General features: G+C 55.0%; 1 protein-coding gene and 1 non-coding gene across 13 annotated transcripts in view; both read right to left on the reverse strand.

The window, feature by feature from the left end:
* EP400 (E1A binding protein p400) overlaps positions 1-14015 on the reverse strand; it is an 86406-nt gene that overhangs the window by 10062 nt on the left and 62329 nt on the right. For 11 of the 12 annotated variants that reach the window (XM_064272012.1, XM_064272009.1, XM_064272011.1 and 8 more), the window contains 18 exons: positions 12518-12714; positions 11323-11434; positions 11064-11207; positions 10617-10775; positions 10323-10406; positions 9766-9900; positions 9391-9435; positions 9152-9305; positions 8566-8807; positions 8296-8469; positions 7523-7659; positions 7334-7390; positions 4990-5068; positions 4631-4879; positions 3618-3663; positions 3433-3542; positions 1963-2170; positions 1670-1854 (listed from right to left, as the gene is read on the reverse strand). In XM_064272012.1, coding sequence (XP_064128082.1) covers positions 1670-1854; positions 1963-2170; positions 3433-3542; positions 3618-3663; positions 4631-4879; positions 4990-5068; positions 7334-7390; positions 7523-7659; positions 8296-8469; positions 8566-8807; positions 9152-9305; positions 9391-9435; positions 9766-9900; positions 10323-10406; positions 10617-10775; positions 11064-11207; positions 11323-11434; positions 12518-12714 — 2517 coding nt within the window. The remainder of the gene's footprint in view (positions 1-1669; positions 1855-1962; positions 2171-3432; positions 3543-3617; positions 3664-4630; positions 4880-4989; positions 5069-7333; positions 7391-7522; positions 7660-8295; positions 8470-8565; positions 8808-9151; positions 9306-9390; positions 9436-9765; positions 9901-10322; positions 10407-10616; positions 10776-11063; positions 11208-11322; positions 11435-12517; positions 12715-14015) is intronic. The other variant, XM_064272004.1, reaches the window with a different exon arrangement.
* Positions 13138-13270, reverse strand: LOC111748357 (small nucleolar RNA SNORA49). The gene has a single exon (XR_002784114.1). It is a non-coding gene; the product is annotated as a small nucleolar RNA SNORA49 (small nucleolar RNA).

The following is a 14015-nucleotide window of genomic DNA, read 5'->3' on the forward strand; positions in this document are numbered from 1 at the left end:
AACACGTACTGCCAGCCATCCTCCAGGGCCGGGCCAACATTTTTAAACCACTTACTTAAAATGGCACAGTGTCAGGGAAAACCTGACAGTGACTTTAACGGATCAGTAAAGCTCCTGGCCAAGGATGTAGGCCCTTCTCTCTCACAATCGGGTCAATTTAAATCTGTACGATCATGGAATTTTTTGGAAGCCTTAAAATCACGGTTCTTCCTGATATTTTAAGTGTATTGTAAGATGTGTGTAAGCCTCCAGTATGTTATTCCCACAGTCTCCAAACGATTTAGAAATCAGTGCCACAACTATGTCAAAACATCATGCTCTCAAGTTAGTTTCAAAAAATACTAAAAAACATGCTTTTTTATTTTTTAGAGAAGTTACACTGAGTCGTTTGTGACTATTAGGTCTCTTTTAAAACGCTGTAAGCGACAACGCTGGGAGCTGATTTGCTGGGGAGCAGGAGTGAGGAACAGGGGCCAGGCAGTGAGAGGGTGAGCACAGCGCTGGCTGCCGGAACAGGGCGAGATGCGGCACCTGAGGCAGACTGTCTTAGGTGACAAAGAAAGACCGCTCTGTGTGCATGCACACGAGAGCATGTGTGTGCAAGTGTGTGTATGCACACGTGTACGTGAAGGAGGATCAAACACTAGCTTCATTTACTTGACAACTCCACCTCTGCTACACCAGATCCTAGATCTTGGGCCCCATAATTCTCTAAGTTAGCCGTGTCCAGCAGAGCTTCCTGCGACGATGGGATGTTCTAGTTCTGTGCTCTCCAGTACGGCAGCCTTAGCCCCGTGTGGCCACGAGCACTAGAAACGTGACTGGTGCCGCTGAGAGACTGAATGCTTTGTTTTGTTTCGTTTTGATCACTTTGAATTTGTCAGTGTGGCTAATTGCTAGTGTGTCAGACAAACAGCCCCACTTCACTGTCTCTCAAAAGGGGGCTGGGACGTTCCTGGAGGAACATGGCAGCCCCCGACAGCACTGACCACCTGTGGGCACGGTGCCGACCGCCTTGCACTGCATGTCTGTGACGGCCTCTGGCACCGGCTCCTCCCTTCCCCGTGCAGAAGGAGCAGACTGCTCGCTCGGCGCTCTGGCAGGAGAGGAGCTTGCTGGAGCTTTCAAGTATTGCTTTGTGTTCACGCTTAAGGTGCTTTGGTTACTTTTCACTGATGCCCTGCTAAAACAAAGGCAGCTACAGAATCACCGCAAAGGTGGCACACACTGGCCAAAGCAGGAATGCCAGGACACAAGGGCCAGCCTTGGAGAAGCAGTCCTGCAAGTAAGCTGTTGTTACAGAAACCAAGTCCTCGCCCCCAGCCTCCTAGAGCTGTTTAGAGTGCTCTGTCACCAGGGTTTTCTGTCAAGGGTGGCCAGGGAGCCCTTCGCCTTCTCCAGAGACTGAACCATCACGTTGGAAGCACAGGAAGGGAAGTGGGAATGTAAGTGTGGAGATGGGACTATGGCCACAGAGCACCAGGAAGAAGGCTAAGAAGTTTTAAAAGGCATGGTCATGACCATGGTGTCCGTATGTTTCACTCCGAGAGAAGACAAACGGACTCCCTACACAGACAACGTCTCCAGAAGAGACTCTGAGCCACCGTCCCCCGCAGACCACGCCAACCTGCTCTAAGCCACCATGTCTGTGGTTTCCAGAGAGGCTCACCGGCGTCAGCTTCCCGACGGCTTTGATCTGCGCGGGCGACTGGGCCTGGCCCTGGAGCTGCGGGACTTGCACCTGAGAGGGCGGCGGCGGCGGCTGCTGCTGCTGCTGTTGCTGCTGCTGCTGCTGCCGGAGAAGCTGGAAGTGTGCGGGGGTGATGGTCTTTCCTGGGATCTGCACTCCCGTGGCTGCAAAGGAGGTGGCTCGTCAGATACGGCTACTAGCCCCCTTGGACTCTCTACCTCCCCCAGACAACACGTAGAAGGGGAGTAGGGGGCTAAGAGGGGTGCTTTTACCTTGAGACACCTGGGTCACCAGAGACCGGGCCGGGGCCTGCACAGGCGTCAGGTTGGTGGTGACCACCGCCGGGGCAGTGACGGAAGTGACCGCCCGCACTCCCTGAGTTGTTGCCATGGACACCAGGTCAGTGGTGGCCGTGGCAGGAGAGCCCACCGCTCGGGGCTGGGTGTGGACCGCAGGGGTGGGTGTCGAGCCTCCGGAAGTCTAGAAGAAGCCGTGGAAGAAAGAACAGTGAGGCGCACTCCACTGGAGGCCTTGCGTGTGGTGGGAAAGGAGACACCAACACTGCACCCAAGGGGCGACACGTTCCACACTCAGGCCCCTGACACACACACAGCGCTGCAAAGCGCGGGTCCGTGTGTGAGTCCGAGGCGTGAGCGCACAGGTGCCCACAGCTCCGGAGCCCTCGAGACAGGCAGGTCCCACGGGAAGAATGGTTTGGCTGACATCGCCCTTTCATACCTGTAAGGCTGCCTGGCCCCTCTGTCTCCACTCAAAGGCTCTGGTCCCAAGGGACATTAAGAAATTCCTGACTACCCACTAGACATTCGTGTTCATCCCCAGAGCACACCAACCAGCATCCTAACTGCCCACTGGTATCCCTCGTCTTCGGCAGAAGCCATAGCCCAGAATCCTACTGCTGGCTCAGGGCCTCAGGGTCTTGCCCGAAATGACACACTCTCACTGCTCGTCCGTCCTGCCTCCCGAGCCCCTGACTCCCGGCCAGTGGTTACAGCAGCAGCCACGGTGGCAAAGGCACGAAACCCCAGTCTGCCTGCCACCCTCCTCATCCCTCAGTGAGCTGGTGGACAAACCCTCGCAACTACCTCTGAGACACCAAAGAGAAGCAAGCAGTAGACACTGGTGTGCCCCTTGTGATCAGGCTCAGTGCCCCCCATGGCCATGGGCTCAGTGTGCCCTGGGTCTGCCTCTCTGCCCAGGTCTGGCCCCACCTGTCCCCACAACTGGGGGCCAGACATCCATATGGAAGTGACAGCTCCCTGCCTCATGCCCCACTGGCCATCATGCACCCCGCCACAGTGCCACATCTCCTCCTCAGGTGGCACCCTCCCAACCCCCGGTGCACGCCAGTCTCACAATCTGTGTCCCCACATGAGGACACCTCTGTGAGCTGAACCGTGATGACCCTCACACCCCTCTACCCCCCCTCCACACACCGGGCACCTCTGTGAACTGAACTGTGATAACCCTCATGGCACACGCACACACAGGAAACTGGGAGCTTCATTCCCTTAAACGGTACAAAGTAGAAATGCCCTTGACACCTGGATGGCTCTGAAGCCGCCATATTGATCAGCTACTTAAATTATCTCATGGAACTCCAGCTAGACCTTTAAAGTTTTTACACTAAGAAAACATTAAAAAAAAAAAAAAAAATTCAAATGGCTCCCCCTGGGCATCAACGCACGGGGCCACTCGCCGTCCCGGGTACAAGGACAACTCACAGGTAAAGCTCCGGGTGCTACGGGGGAGGCAAGGCGCTTGTTGATGGACTGGAAGGTGGCAGCAGGGACACCCGCAATGGTGTTCACGATCACATTCCCACTCACGGTGCCTGCATGGAAGACACGCATGAGACGACACAGCCAGAAAACTGAGCTCAGCTTTCAACATTCTGTTCTCTTCTTACCAGTGGGTATGCTTGTCCCAGTGACTGACGTTTTGATGGTTCCTGCCTGTTTTAGAGAGAGAGTTCATTTGAATTCCTTCATCCAGCTCTTATCTGCCAGCAATCGAATCCGCGCTCCTGGCAAGTGGCCACCGTGCGCTCCCACCCCCCACACACAGCAAGACACACCAAGGTGAGTGGGGGCACCTGGGCCCCCAGCAGCCTTCTTCCCTTCACGCCTTCTGCGTATGTAACCTCCGTGCTCTAACGGGCATCAGTTAGCTATAAGGTTTCTGTGCATGCGTGAGCACACGTGAACATGTTCTAAGGACAAGGGGCGGGGCCAGAAGAGTTTGTCTGTTGTCCCCAGCAGTGTCTGCTCTGCATGTTTGCAGGGAAAGTGGTCAGCTTATCACAGTTCTGAAATCTTTCTAATTCCACAGTACTCCATCGTTTCAGTAAGGAACTGCCTCAGCCTCCCTGGGCATCTGCTGAGATAACTGCACCCCAGAGCCGTGGGGACTGAGGTAGCTGTATCCCAGTGCCATGGGGGCTGAGACAGCTGTACCCCAGAGCTGTGACGGCTGAAATAGCTGCACCCGAGCCATGGGGGCTAAGAGAGCTGCACCCCAGAGCTGTGAGGGCTGAGACAGCTGTACCCCAGAGCTGTGGGGGCTGAGATAACTACACTCCAGAGCTGTGAGGGCTGAGATAGCTGCACTCCAGAGCCATGGGGGCTGAGACAGCTACACCCGAGAGCCGTGAGGGCTGAGATAGCTATACAGCCCAGAGCCGTGGGGGCTGAGACAGCTGCATCCCAGAGCTGTGAGAGCTGAGATAACTGTACCCTAGAGCCACAGGGAGGGAGGATATAGGCAAACACACACACACACACACACATATACACACACAGTCTACAGGCTGGACACCAAGAGAACCCCCAACAAGCATTTGCATCAACTAGGCGCCAATGTGGGGGTGCATGGCCAGCGCCGGCCAAGACGGCCCTATCTGACACACGGGCACCTGCTCACCAGCACAGCAGCACTGCCCCCCGTGGTTATTGCTGGCTGCACCTTCGGCTGTGGCTGCACAGGCTGTGGCTGTGGTGGAGGCTGTGCCTGGGCTGGGACTGCTGGCTGCCCGGGGGGCTGCTGGCTGGCGACCGGCTGGGGCTGGGGCAGTGGCGGCGGCGGCGGCTGCTGTGGCTGTGGCGGTGGTGGCGGCTGCTGGGGAGGTTGAGCCACAGCTGGCTGCTGGGCCTTCTGCTGATCTGCGAGAGCCTAAACCACCAGGAAGGGAGGGAGAAGCCAGGTGTGAGGAACAGAAACCTGACCCGGTAACACTCAGCATTTCCCACTGTGAACAAGGTCATGATGCCAAGACATCCCACCTTCTTCTCTTTGGCAATCCGCTCTGCACGAAGAGATGCCACCTGAATCGGGGGCAAAGGTTTGTCATAGTTGATCCCGCTGAAAGACAAGGGCAGACAATTAATATAGCGTGCTGGTTCTAAGAGACACCGTCTCTATAAACACCAGCGCCCTCGCTCCCCAGGCTTCTGGATGCTGGAGGCAGTGTCCAATGTCACCAAGGGCATGGGGCACAGCGTGGCAAGGTCACCAAGCGAAGGAGCCAGCCAACAACAGGCGCCCAGGGAGCACACAGGGGGGCTACACCTGGACGCCAGGTATAAGGTTCGTTCCTCTGTTCCTGGAAGGTGGGTCCGGTCCAATTTCCCAGGAGCTCCGCAGTGCACTTCCTGGGAACCTTCTCAACCAGAGAGGCCTCACTGCAGTGAGGGTTCAGCACCTCAGGCCCCAATGAGCTCCAACCACATGTGACAGGTCACATGTACCCGTGGAGGCCCTGCCTGACCCCCGGTACACGGTCAGTGTAGGATCCTGGCCATCCTGAGGCACCCCCACTCTGGACAGTGTAGCTCAGCCATCAGTGCAGGCCTCCCTCCCCTCCCATCCCAGTCGCCCCACCTTCTGCCGCAGCAGCAGCAGATGGCCCAGCCTACCTCCTGAGAGGACAACCCTCTATCTCACATGGCTTTTTACAGCCCCTCGTCCCCTCTCTCCTGGCTGCACAAGTGGGAGTCCTTCCCCCCAGGCCAGGGTTCACTGCGCCGCCCGCCGCTCTCCCTCTCCCTCTCCCCACCTGGAAGTTCCAGTTCAGCAGCCTTAGACAGGACCAAGTCTCTCCTACCGCAAACCACCAAAGCCTGTCTCAGCTCATGGCACCCAGAGCCCCACCCAGACCTCTGTCAGGGACTCTGCACTGCGCCACATTCCTCCCTTCATCTCCTCCAGGCCCTACCCCCACACTGCCCTGCCACGGCCCCCCAGTCAGACTCCTAGACTCAGACACTAAGTTCTGCTCCTTAAAGCCCCCCAGGGCATTTTGTTACAGCAGCCCCGGGGCACTAAAACAGCACCTCAGGACTGGAGCCCCAACTCTCACAGAGCTCTCTTTGCAGCAGGGAGACAGATGATAAGCAGATGGAGTCAAGTTCGTAGCGTCTGAGTACGCGGCACAAGAAAAAACAGCCGGGTGGTGGGCAGCCTGAGGCAGAGGAGGGGCCGCAAGCAGTGCAACATCAGCCACACACAGATGGGCACCAGGGCTGGTGCAGCGGTGGGGGGACCAGCGTGGGTGGGTAAGGACAGGCAGTGGGGGCTGACATGGGTAGGTAAGGACAGGTTGCGGGGGGACCAGCATGAGCGAGTACAGACAGGCAGGAGGGACAGGCGTGGGTGAGAGTAGATAGGTGGGGATACAGGCGTGGGTGGGGACAGGTGAGGGGACAGGTGTGGACAACTATAGACAAGCACGGTAACAGGCATGTGCGAGTAAAGACAGGCAGGGAGACAGTTGTGGGTGAGTGTAAATGGGGGACAGGCAAGGGTGACTGTAGACGGGGGCAGACGTGGGTGAATGTAGACAGGCGGGGGACAGGCGTGGGGGACTGTAGACAGGCAGAGGGTACAGGCGCAGACAAGTGTAGACAGGCAGTGGTGACAGGCGTGGGCAATTGTAGACGGGCAAGGGGATGGGCATGGGTGAGTGTAGACAGGAGGAGGGACAGGTGCAAGCGAGTGTAGACAGGGCTTGGACCTGAGTGGTGGGACACCTGTGTTCTGAACGCACACCTGTTCTCAGCATTCTCCTATAAAAACCACACACACAGAAAGCCGATGGGCTTTCGCAGGAGCCCACAGCTGGCACCGCTGTGGGCTTGAGCACACCCACGTCCCCCGCCCTCCCCAACCCCTCTCCTATCGTCTCCGCTGCGTCTCCAGCAAGGGCGTTCACCCTGGCGCAGGTGGACAGTCAGGGCCAAGCCCGTGGTGTGGACAGCCTAGTGGAAAGCGCAACAGAGGAGGCAGCCTGCCCAGCCTCACAGCACCTTGACGTGGCAGTACGTCTTCTCCCCAGATAGAAGTTAAGACATGCATCGCTATGTTGTCCTCAGAACATGCAGTGCACACGTGTGTGGGTGCCCTACGAGGGCCACATCATGTACCCCGACCCCAACCGCGTGGGCCAAACCAGGAGCCGTCTGTCTCGCCCACGGCCGGCTCTGCCCACACACAGGCCTCTCCCCACGCCACCGTTCGTGGACGCCTGCAGCAAACTCGCACGCTCACGGCTGCCTTCACTGGGTGGGGCTGGGCACTTAAGGGAAATCACAACCAACCCTAAAGAATGAGTCACAAGTACAGAAATACCTCTCTGCCAGCACGGATGCGTGCTTGGGGTTTTTCTGAAAGGGATTCATGCCAAGCCTGCAAATCAGAAAAGAAGACAGCAATAACTAAACACAAGAAAACAAGAGGAAGGGCAAGCCAAAACCAGCACTGAGCTATGAGCGGCTGTGCTATTATTAACTGGTGTGGAACAGCAGCTAAAGGACGCACAGCGGCTTGATTGGGGGGCTCCTCTTGCCCGCTGTCATCTTCATCAGGTCAAAGTGATTGGTGTACAGCTGCGTGTGGGTGGCATTCTCGTCCTGGGCATAGATCTGGCTTGTGCGGAGAGGTCGGTTGTTTTTACTCTGAAACAAAGTGGACAAGAGGAGATGCGAAGTGGCCGTCAGCACTACCAAACAGCGGCCGCGAAAGGCTCCCTGATGGAAGGTACGTTCCCAGGGAGGCCTGCGTGGGGCTCACTGCGGGCTCGCCCTCCAGCTGGAGCGGCTCCTTGATTGGCAGGCCCCATTTCCAGCTGTGCCATTCACGAACCAGCGCTTCCAAGCTCTGGTGACCCCGGCACAGACTGCGCAGGGCACCTCAAAGCACCACAGCCTTGTCCTACAGCAAAATCCCCGAGGAAAGACTCACCTGCTGCCCTTTACCCTGGCTACTTGCTGAGACAGCAAAGTCTCTGATCCTGTTACTTGTCTAATGCCTCTGTACAAGGACGTGTTGCCAGGCACTCGCCGGCAGGCAACACCGGACGCGACACTGCCCTCCCAGTGACAGTGGCAGCAGAGGTCCAGTGTCAGCTCAGACCCCAGGACTGCTGCCAACTCCAGGAAGGACAGCCACAGCTCACTCACACCTGTCACCTCTATGCAGGTCCTTGGCCCTGGCTTACTGGACTCAAAAGGACAGAGTGCCCCCAGTGGAGAGTAGGCGCCAAGATGCGGCAATAGCACCGCACACCCTATGCTGCTTGAGCGCGCCCCCACCTTCCCCTCCTCTCTGGGGATGATGACATTTTCGTAGCGGTTCCGGCACTGTTTGGAGGAGCGGTAAATGCGGCTGCAGGAGTTCACGACGTCACTGACGAGGTCCCAATTAGGGGTGTGAGCAGGTGACACGATCGTGAGGTTCAGCGGGAGCTCCAGCAACTGCTTCACGGCCTGGAGAAGGGGGTTCCAGGGAATGCCGTGAGCGGGGAGTCAGCAGGTGTTCCCTCCTCCCACGCCCGCATCCTTGTCCAGGCCCAGAAGCAGCACCTGCAGGAGCGCCCAGTCCTCACTGATGAGCCACTCGGGGCTGTCCTGGCCTGACTCAGCAGCTGGTTTGGCAAAAGTCGGCAGGGGCTTGGCAAACTGTGTTTGCTGCTTCAGCAGGATATTCTTCTTCTGTTCCTTGCCCTCTCGGCGCATCTTCAGCAGGCCCGGTGCGGCACGGTCAAAGAGGGAGCGGGGTGGCACGACCGCCTCCCCGTGCCGCTGCTTCTTCTTCCTGCCTGCAGCTGGACAGAGCGGGCACTCTCAGAGCGGCTCTACCTCACTCGCTTCTCACGAGGGGCAAGGAGCAAAGGAAGGGGAGCGAGCACAATGGGGCCGTTAAGAATACGTGAGGAAGGCAAAGCCACGTTCTCACTTTCCTCGTTAATTACAACCATGAACATGAAACGGTTTCCTAAAACTGCCAGTGTGTCACCATATAAACACAGAACGAAGAGGTAAAACCATGCCCATGGCCCAAGACCACAACAAAGGTCCTGTGGCTGCTGGTTCCTTTCACAGGCAGTGGCAAGGGGTGTGCCATGGACAGCCGGCACCATAGGCCACACGGCGGGGACAGGACAGGTACCTGAGGGGTCGGTTTTGTGTCGCTTCCGCTCCTTCCTCACGTACACGGGGGGCAGCTTGGATTCGGGGATGGGAGTGGGCTCATACATGAGGCACATAACTGAGTCGATGTAAACGTCATTGTCATCCTGCGGTGGAGTGGGTGGCGTCCATAGCTGCGCACAGAAAGAGAATTCCATTAGCTACGTCACTGATGAAAAGCAGGCCAATTCAGACACAAATGCAAACGGAATCACTCACTGGCATAATTTCTGTCTGTCCATCTGCATCTTCGTAGATGTACTCCTATGGGGAACACGGGGGTGAGTTTTACAAAGTCTCAGCGTCATGCTGTAAGTCACAAGACTTATTAAGCCTTCAGAGTAAGTATGACCAATATGACGATTTATAAGACTTACAAGTGCTTTTTAATCCCTGCTACCCAACTACCTAACAAAGTCTCTAACAAAGCATCAATTATTACAACAATTATGTTTTTAAAACCTGAATTAAAATGTTTTGGTAGGAGAAGTAAAAAATCACTAGGACATGTTCTCCTGAGAACAAATGCAGCCTTCAAATGGCTCAGACATGAAGACACGGCTACGGGCTGGCGGTGGAAGGCGTGGCACGCACCATGTTGTATGCGTCGTCTCTCGTGTACGTGAGCAGCTCCTCCTCTGGGTCTTCCTCACGCGCCCGGGCCTCCCTCTCCTGCAGGGTCTTCGCATTCTGGGCCTCCCACTCCTTCATTGAAGCCATGGCCGCATCCTGCAGGAGCAATGATGGAGAAAGTGCTGCCACGAGCAGTGGGCACCATGGCGTCCCCACCTCCTCCCTCTTGCCCTGAAGCACTGTCTGTCAAGCACTGACAAAAACCTTCAATTCACCCTGTCAAAGCCTGAGTCTCTCTTATGCACTGTGACACATTTTCAGGGGCCCCATTTTTTCTTTCAAACACAGAACACTTTATCGAACACCAAGCAAGCTGCCTCAAATCAAATGAAAAGATACCAAAGTAAAGAATAAGCTGGACAGGCGCTCACACAGAGTTTTCAGTTAGTTTCTACACAGGTGGGCTTTGCTTCTGTCTCTTCAAGTCTATGCAAGTCACCTTTACTTCAGACCAAACTTAACACTCAAGAATCTGAGATTCCTTACATGTTAAAATAATCAACAGTTGATTCTCTTACCTCGCTGGTTCTCTCTTTGTCTTGCTCAATGGAAGTGTGGAACAATTCCAGGTAATTCAAAGCATATTTTTCAATGGGTGTAAGCTGTTTGGACATAAATTTTTTTGGACAGTGTTAACAGCAAGTTAATGAAGGCCGAGTTCCTCGTATTACCCCCACCAGGTTTCAACCTTGGGGGTGACTGTTCTCGGTCAAAGTAAACAAACAACGTTTTATAGAAGAGTCAAACATTGACGATATTTAGCTACAGCGAAGATCAATCAGGTTAAAGTACAAAAGACAAGATCACCAAACCTGCTCCATGAAGTCAGCTAATTCCTCTAGCTGAGACGGCTCCTCCTGGAGTCTCAGGTGGTCTCCGTCTGGTGCTGACACGTCAGTCCCTATTTGTGATGCTGCCTCCTCAGGGGACTTCTGTACACCCTCCTCCAGATTCTCTATACTTCTGAGGGCCTGGAAGGTTCCACATCAGGATTATTTTGATGTGTTTTTAAAACTGAGCAGTTCTGAGAAAGAGTGATGCTACACGCAATTAACTTAAAACCATCAAGGAGCCTCCCTGCAGGTAATTCATGGTTTAGGGACAGTGAAGGGTCAGGAGGCAAGGCTGGGGAAGAAGCAGGCTCAGGGTCAGAGACTGAGCAGTTGGAGCTGCGTGGAGTGAGCACAGCTGCTCCAGAGACACCTCTATGGTTGCCCCTTAGCCAGCCAGTCTCAGGCTGGGCGGGACGTTGTTCTCACCTCTATGAATGGCCTCGCAATCTTGGGTGCAATGGTCTCTGTGGCAGAAGGTTCCTGAGAGAGGACCACAAACTCCTCTGCCTTCACCGGGAAGCCCGTGTCCTCCATGGGAGAGTACACCTCAAACAGCTCCTGGATTGTGCGCTGAGCACAAGCGAGCACATCACTTAGCACCCGGGGAGAGCGCGAGGGGTCGCCACAGCACCGTGCCGTGACCCGCACTCTCCCGGCTGAGGCCTGCCCTGCCACAACACGGTACCTGGGTCAGGAAGGCCATGGAGTAGTCATTTCCCTGAGCAGCCACCTCTCGGATCAAGTCCTTAGTGCCATTCTTCAGCAACTTCTCTTCAATGGAATTGCCGCTCACCAGCCTACAAAGCACAGCACACTGTGATCACTAAGCCTCTGAGGGCACAGGGAGCGTGTGACCCCCTTCCCTTCTCACCCCGCCCCGCCCTCCAGGGGACAGGCCCATGGTGCTGCCCCTCCACTGGCTGTGTCCTTTGTGCTCCCCAACACCCAACCCAGAAACTTCCTGCTCAGTCTTCAGGACCATCGCTGTCTACCTTCGCCTTCCCCCCAGGTAGCTGACACTAACGTGAGAATTACCAGTAACTTTCCCAATCTACAGTTTGCCTATGGCATTTTTTAAAAATCTAAATGCTTTATTTATTTATTTTACTATGTAATCAAGTAAGTTTGTCTTTTCTTACTGTGGCATTTTGTTTCGTTGAAATGACTCCTTCAAACTCTCGGCTATCACTGCTGCCTCTGAAGTAGCGTTCTGGGGTTTTTGCTTTCACTTTTACATGTAAACCCCATCCACGGGGACCGCACTGTACTCACCAAGCAAGAGACAGCGCTCCGACCCCACCTCCTCCCACCAAACTGCAGCTCGCCAGCACTAGCTATTCAACACACGGCCCGGCCGCTACACTGAAATCCAGCTCTGTGCACATGGAATTCACACATGTACAGGGCTCTGCCCCTGCGTGCTCGTCAGTTCCCGTCCTCATGCCCCTGGGGAGTGACGGGATCATGGTGGTGCGGCCGTATGTGTTCACACCTGACAGGCACGCAACCCTGATTGTAACGTTTGTGCTTAAAGATAATTTCAACGATGCTTTGTTCCGTAACCATCTTAGTAACAGATGATTTAAATGTCTAAATATCTGAATCAGGAGTCATCCTTTCAAGGTAGGTACTCCCGAAGGGGAACAGCAGCTAAACCCCGGGAGGATGGAGTGGACATGTCCGAGTCACAGAACTGAACTACACGCTAACACACAAAGCTGCAGAAGATAAAGGAAATACAGACAATCTAGCAGGAGCCTGACAGATGAAACTCTGTTCTCTTCCGCAGCACGTGCTGTTTCCAGCAGACTTCCCGCACCACACCCCCTACAGCACCTCACTGGCTGCACCTCAGGCCTGCAGGCCGGCATTACCCGCACCTGTACACGTGGATGTCCTTGCAGCGCCCAATCCTGTCGCACCACTCCTGGGCCTTGGCGTCCATCACCGGGTTCAGGTCATTGTCATAGAACACCACCGTGTCCGCCTCCACCAGATTCACGCCTGTGGGACGGCTATGAGTCGAGAGGATGGCACAAAAGATCCGCTTGTCTCTGTTGAAACTCCTCATCAGCTCCTGATGTGAAATACTCAATTCGTTACTCCTGATAAACGTGGGAAACCGAGACGTTTTCTGATGTTTAGCAATGAAAAGTCATTCTACAACAAAGCTGCTTCCTTTGTGTTCCACGTGACAAATGGCCTGGGCTAAAGTTACACGCGTTCCCTGCTCTCCCTTACACGAGCTCACAGGGCTCCCTGGCTCTCTGTCACACGAGCTCACTGCTCTCCTTGGCTCTCTGTCACACGAGCACACTGCTCTCCCTGGCTCTCTTGCACACATGCTCCCAGGTGTCCCTGGCTCTGTCACACGAGCTCACTGCTCCTCCTGGCTCTCCTGCCTCTGCATGATCTTTACTGACCGCACATCTCTAAGTTCTACTTGGATAACTCGAGTTGCTATCATAGAAGTGCGAACAGTAGATTCCACCGTACGTGCACTGTCAGCTCAATGTGTAGGCCCCAGAAGAAAGCGGATTCTTCCTGGGGAGGGACACGTGCTTTCTCATCTATCCTCAGGCAATGCCAGGGCACTCTACAGGTGAGAAGGCTCTGGAGTAAGGCTGAGGAAGCAGGGAAGAGCGAGGCCGTGAAGAAAAACCCCCAACCTCACTTGGAGCAACAGGATTTGATTACTTCTATACATTTCAGGGCCAGCACACACCAAACCTCTGCCTTCAAGAATTCTACACTTTTGTTGAACTGCCACCAAGAAAATGTGATAATTACCAAACTGATGTGTGTCTTCCCAGGCCATCAGTGTGTGCCTGCGCATGTGTACGGAAGATGCCAGAACTGCTGAACGATGCATATAGAGTGGGCAACGTGGTCCACAGTTCAGCATCTTGTGTTCGCACTGAATGTTCTACTGGGAACACTTTGTCATGTTTCCAAAACTTCTGAGGTGTCACTGTTAGCAACCTCTCATCCTTCATATGGAATACCACAGAGCGGCTGTACCTTAACACTCTGCCAAGTCACGCGGCCCATGGACAAGTCTTCGCTTGTCTTGCACTAGGGGACGTTTACATCGTCCCTGACCGAGGGCTGTTATCAACACTTCTACAGGGAAAGCTGTGCACACAGATCTTGAATTGGTGCACTATTGCTGTTGTTTCAGGAAAGCACCCCCGACAGATGATTTCAAGGTCAGAGTGCAGGCTCCCTTTTTAAGGCTGCGTATGTCCTGTCGAGCTGCCCCCCAGAAGGCTCTACCGATTGACGCCCCACCAGTGAGCAAGCCAGTTTCACTGTCCCATGCGGCATCAGAACATCCTCAGCTACCTTGGTAAGTGAACAATGGACACGCACTTCGCT

Source organism: Loxodonta africana, chromosome 19, assembly GCF_030014295.1.
Source record: "Loxodonta africana isolate mLoxAfr1 chromosome 19, mLoxAfr1.hap2, whole genome shotgun sequence".
Lineage (NCBI taxonomy): Eukaryota > Metazoa > Chordata > Mammalia > Proboscidea > Elephantidae > Loxodonta > Loxodonta africana.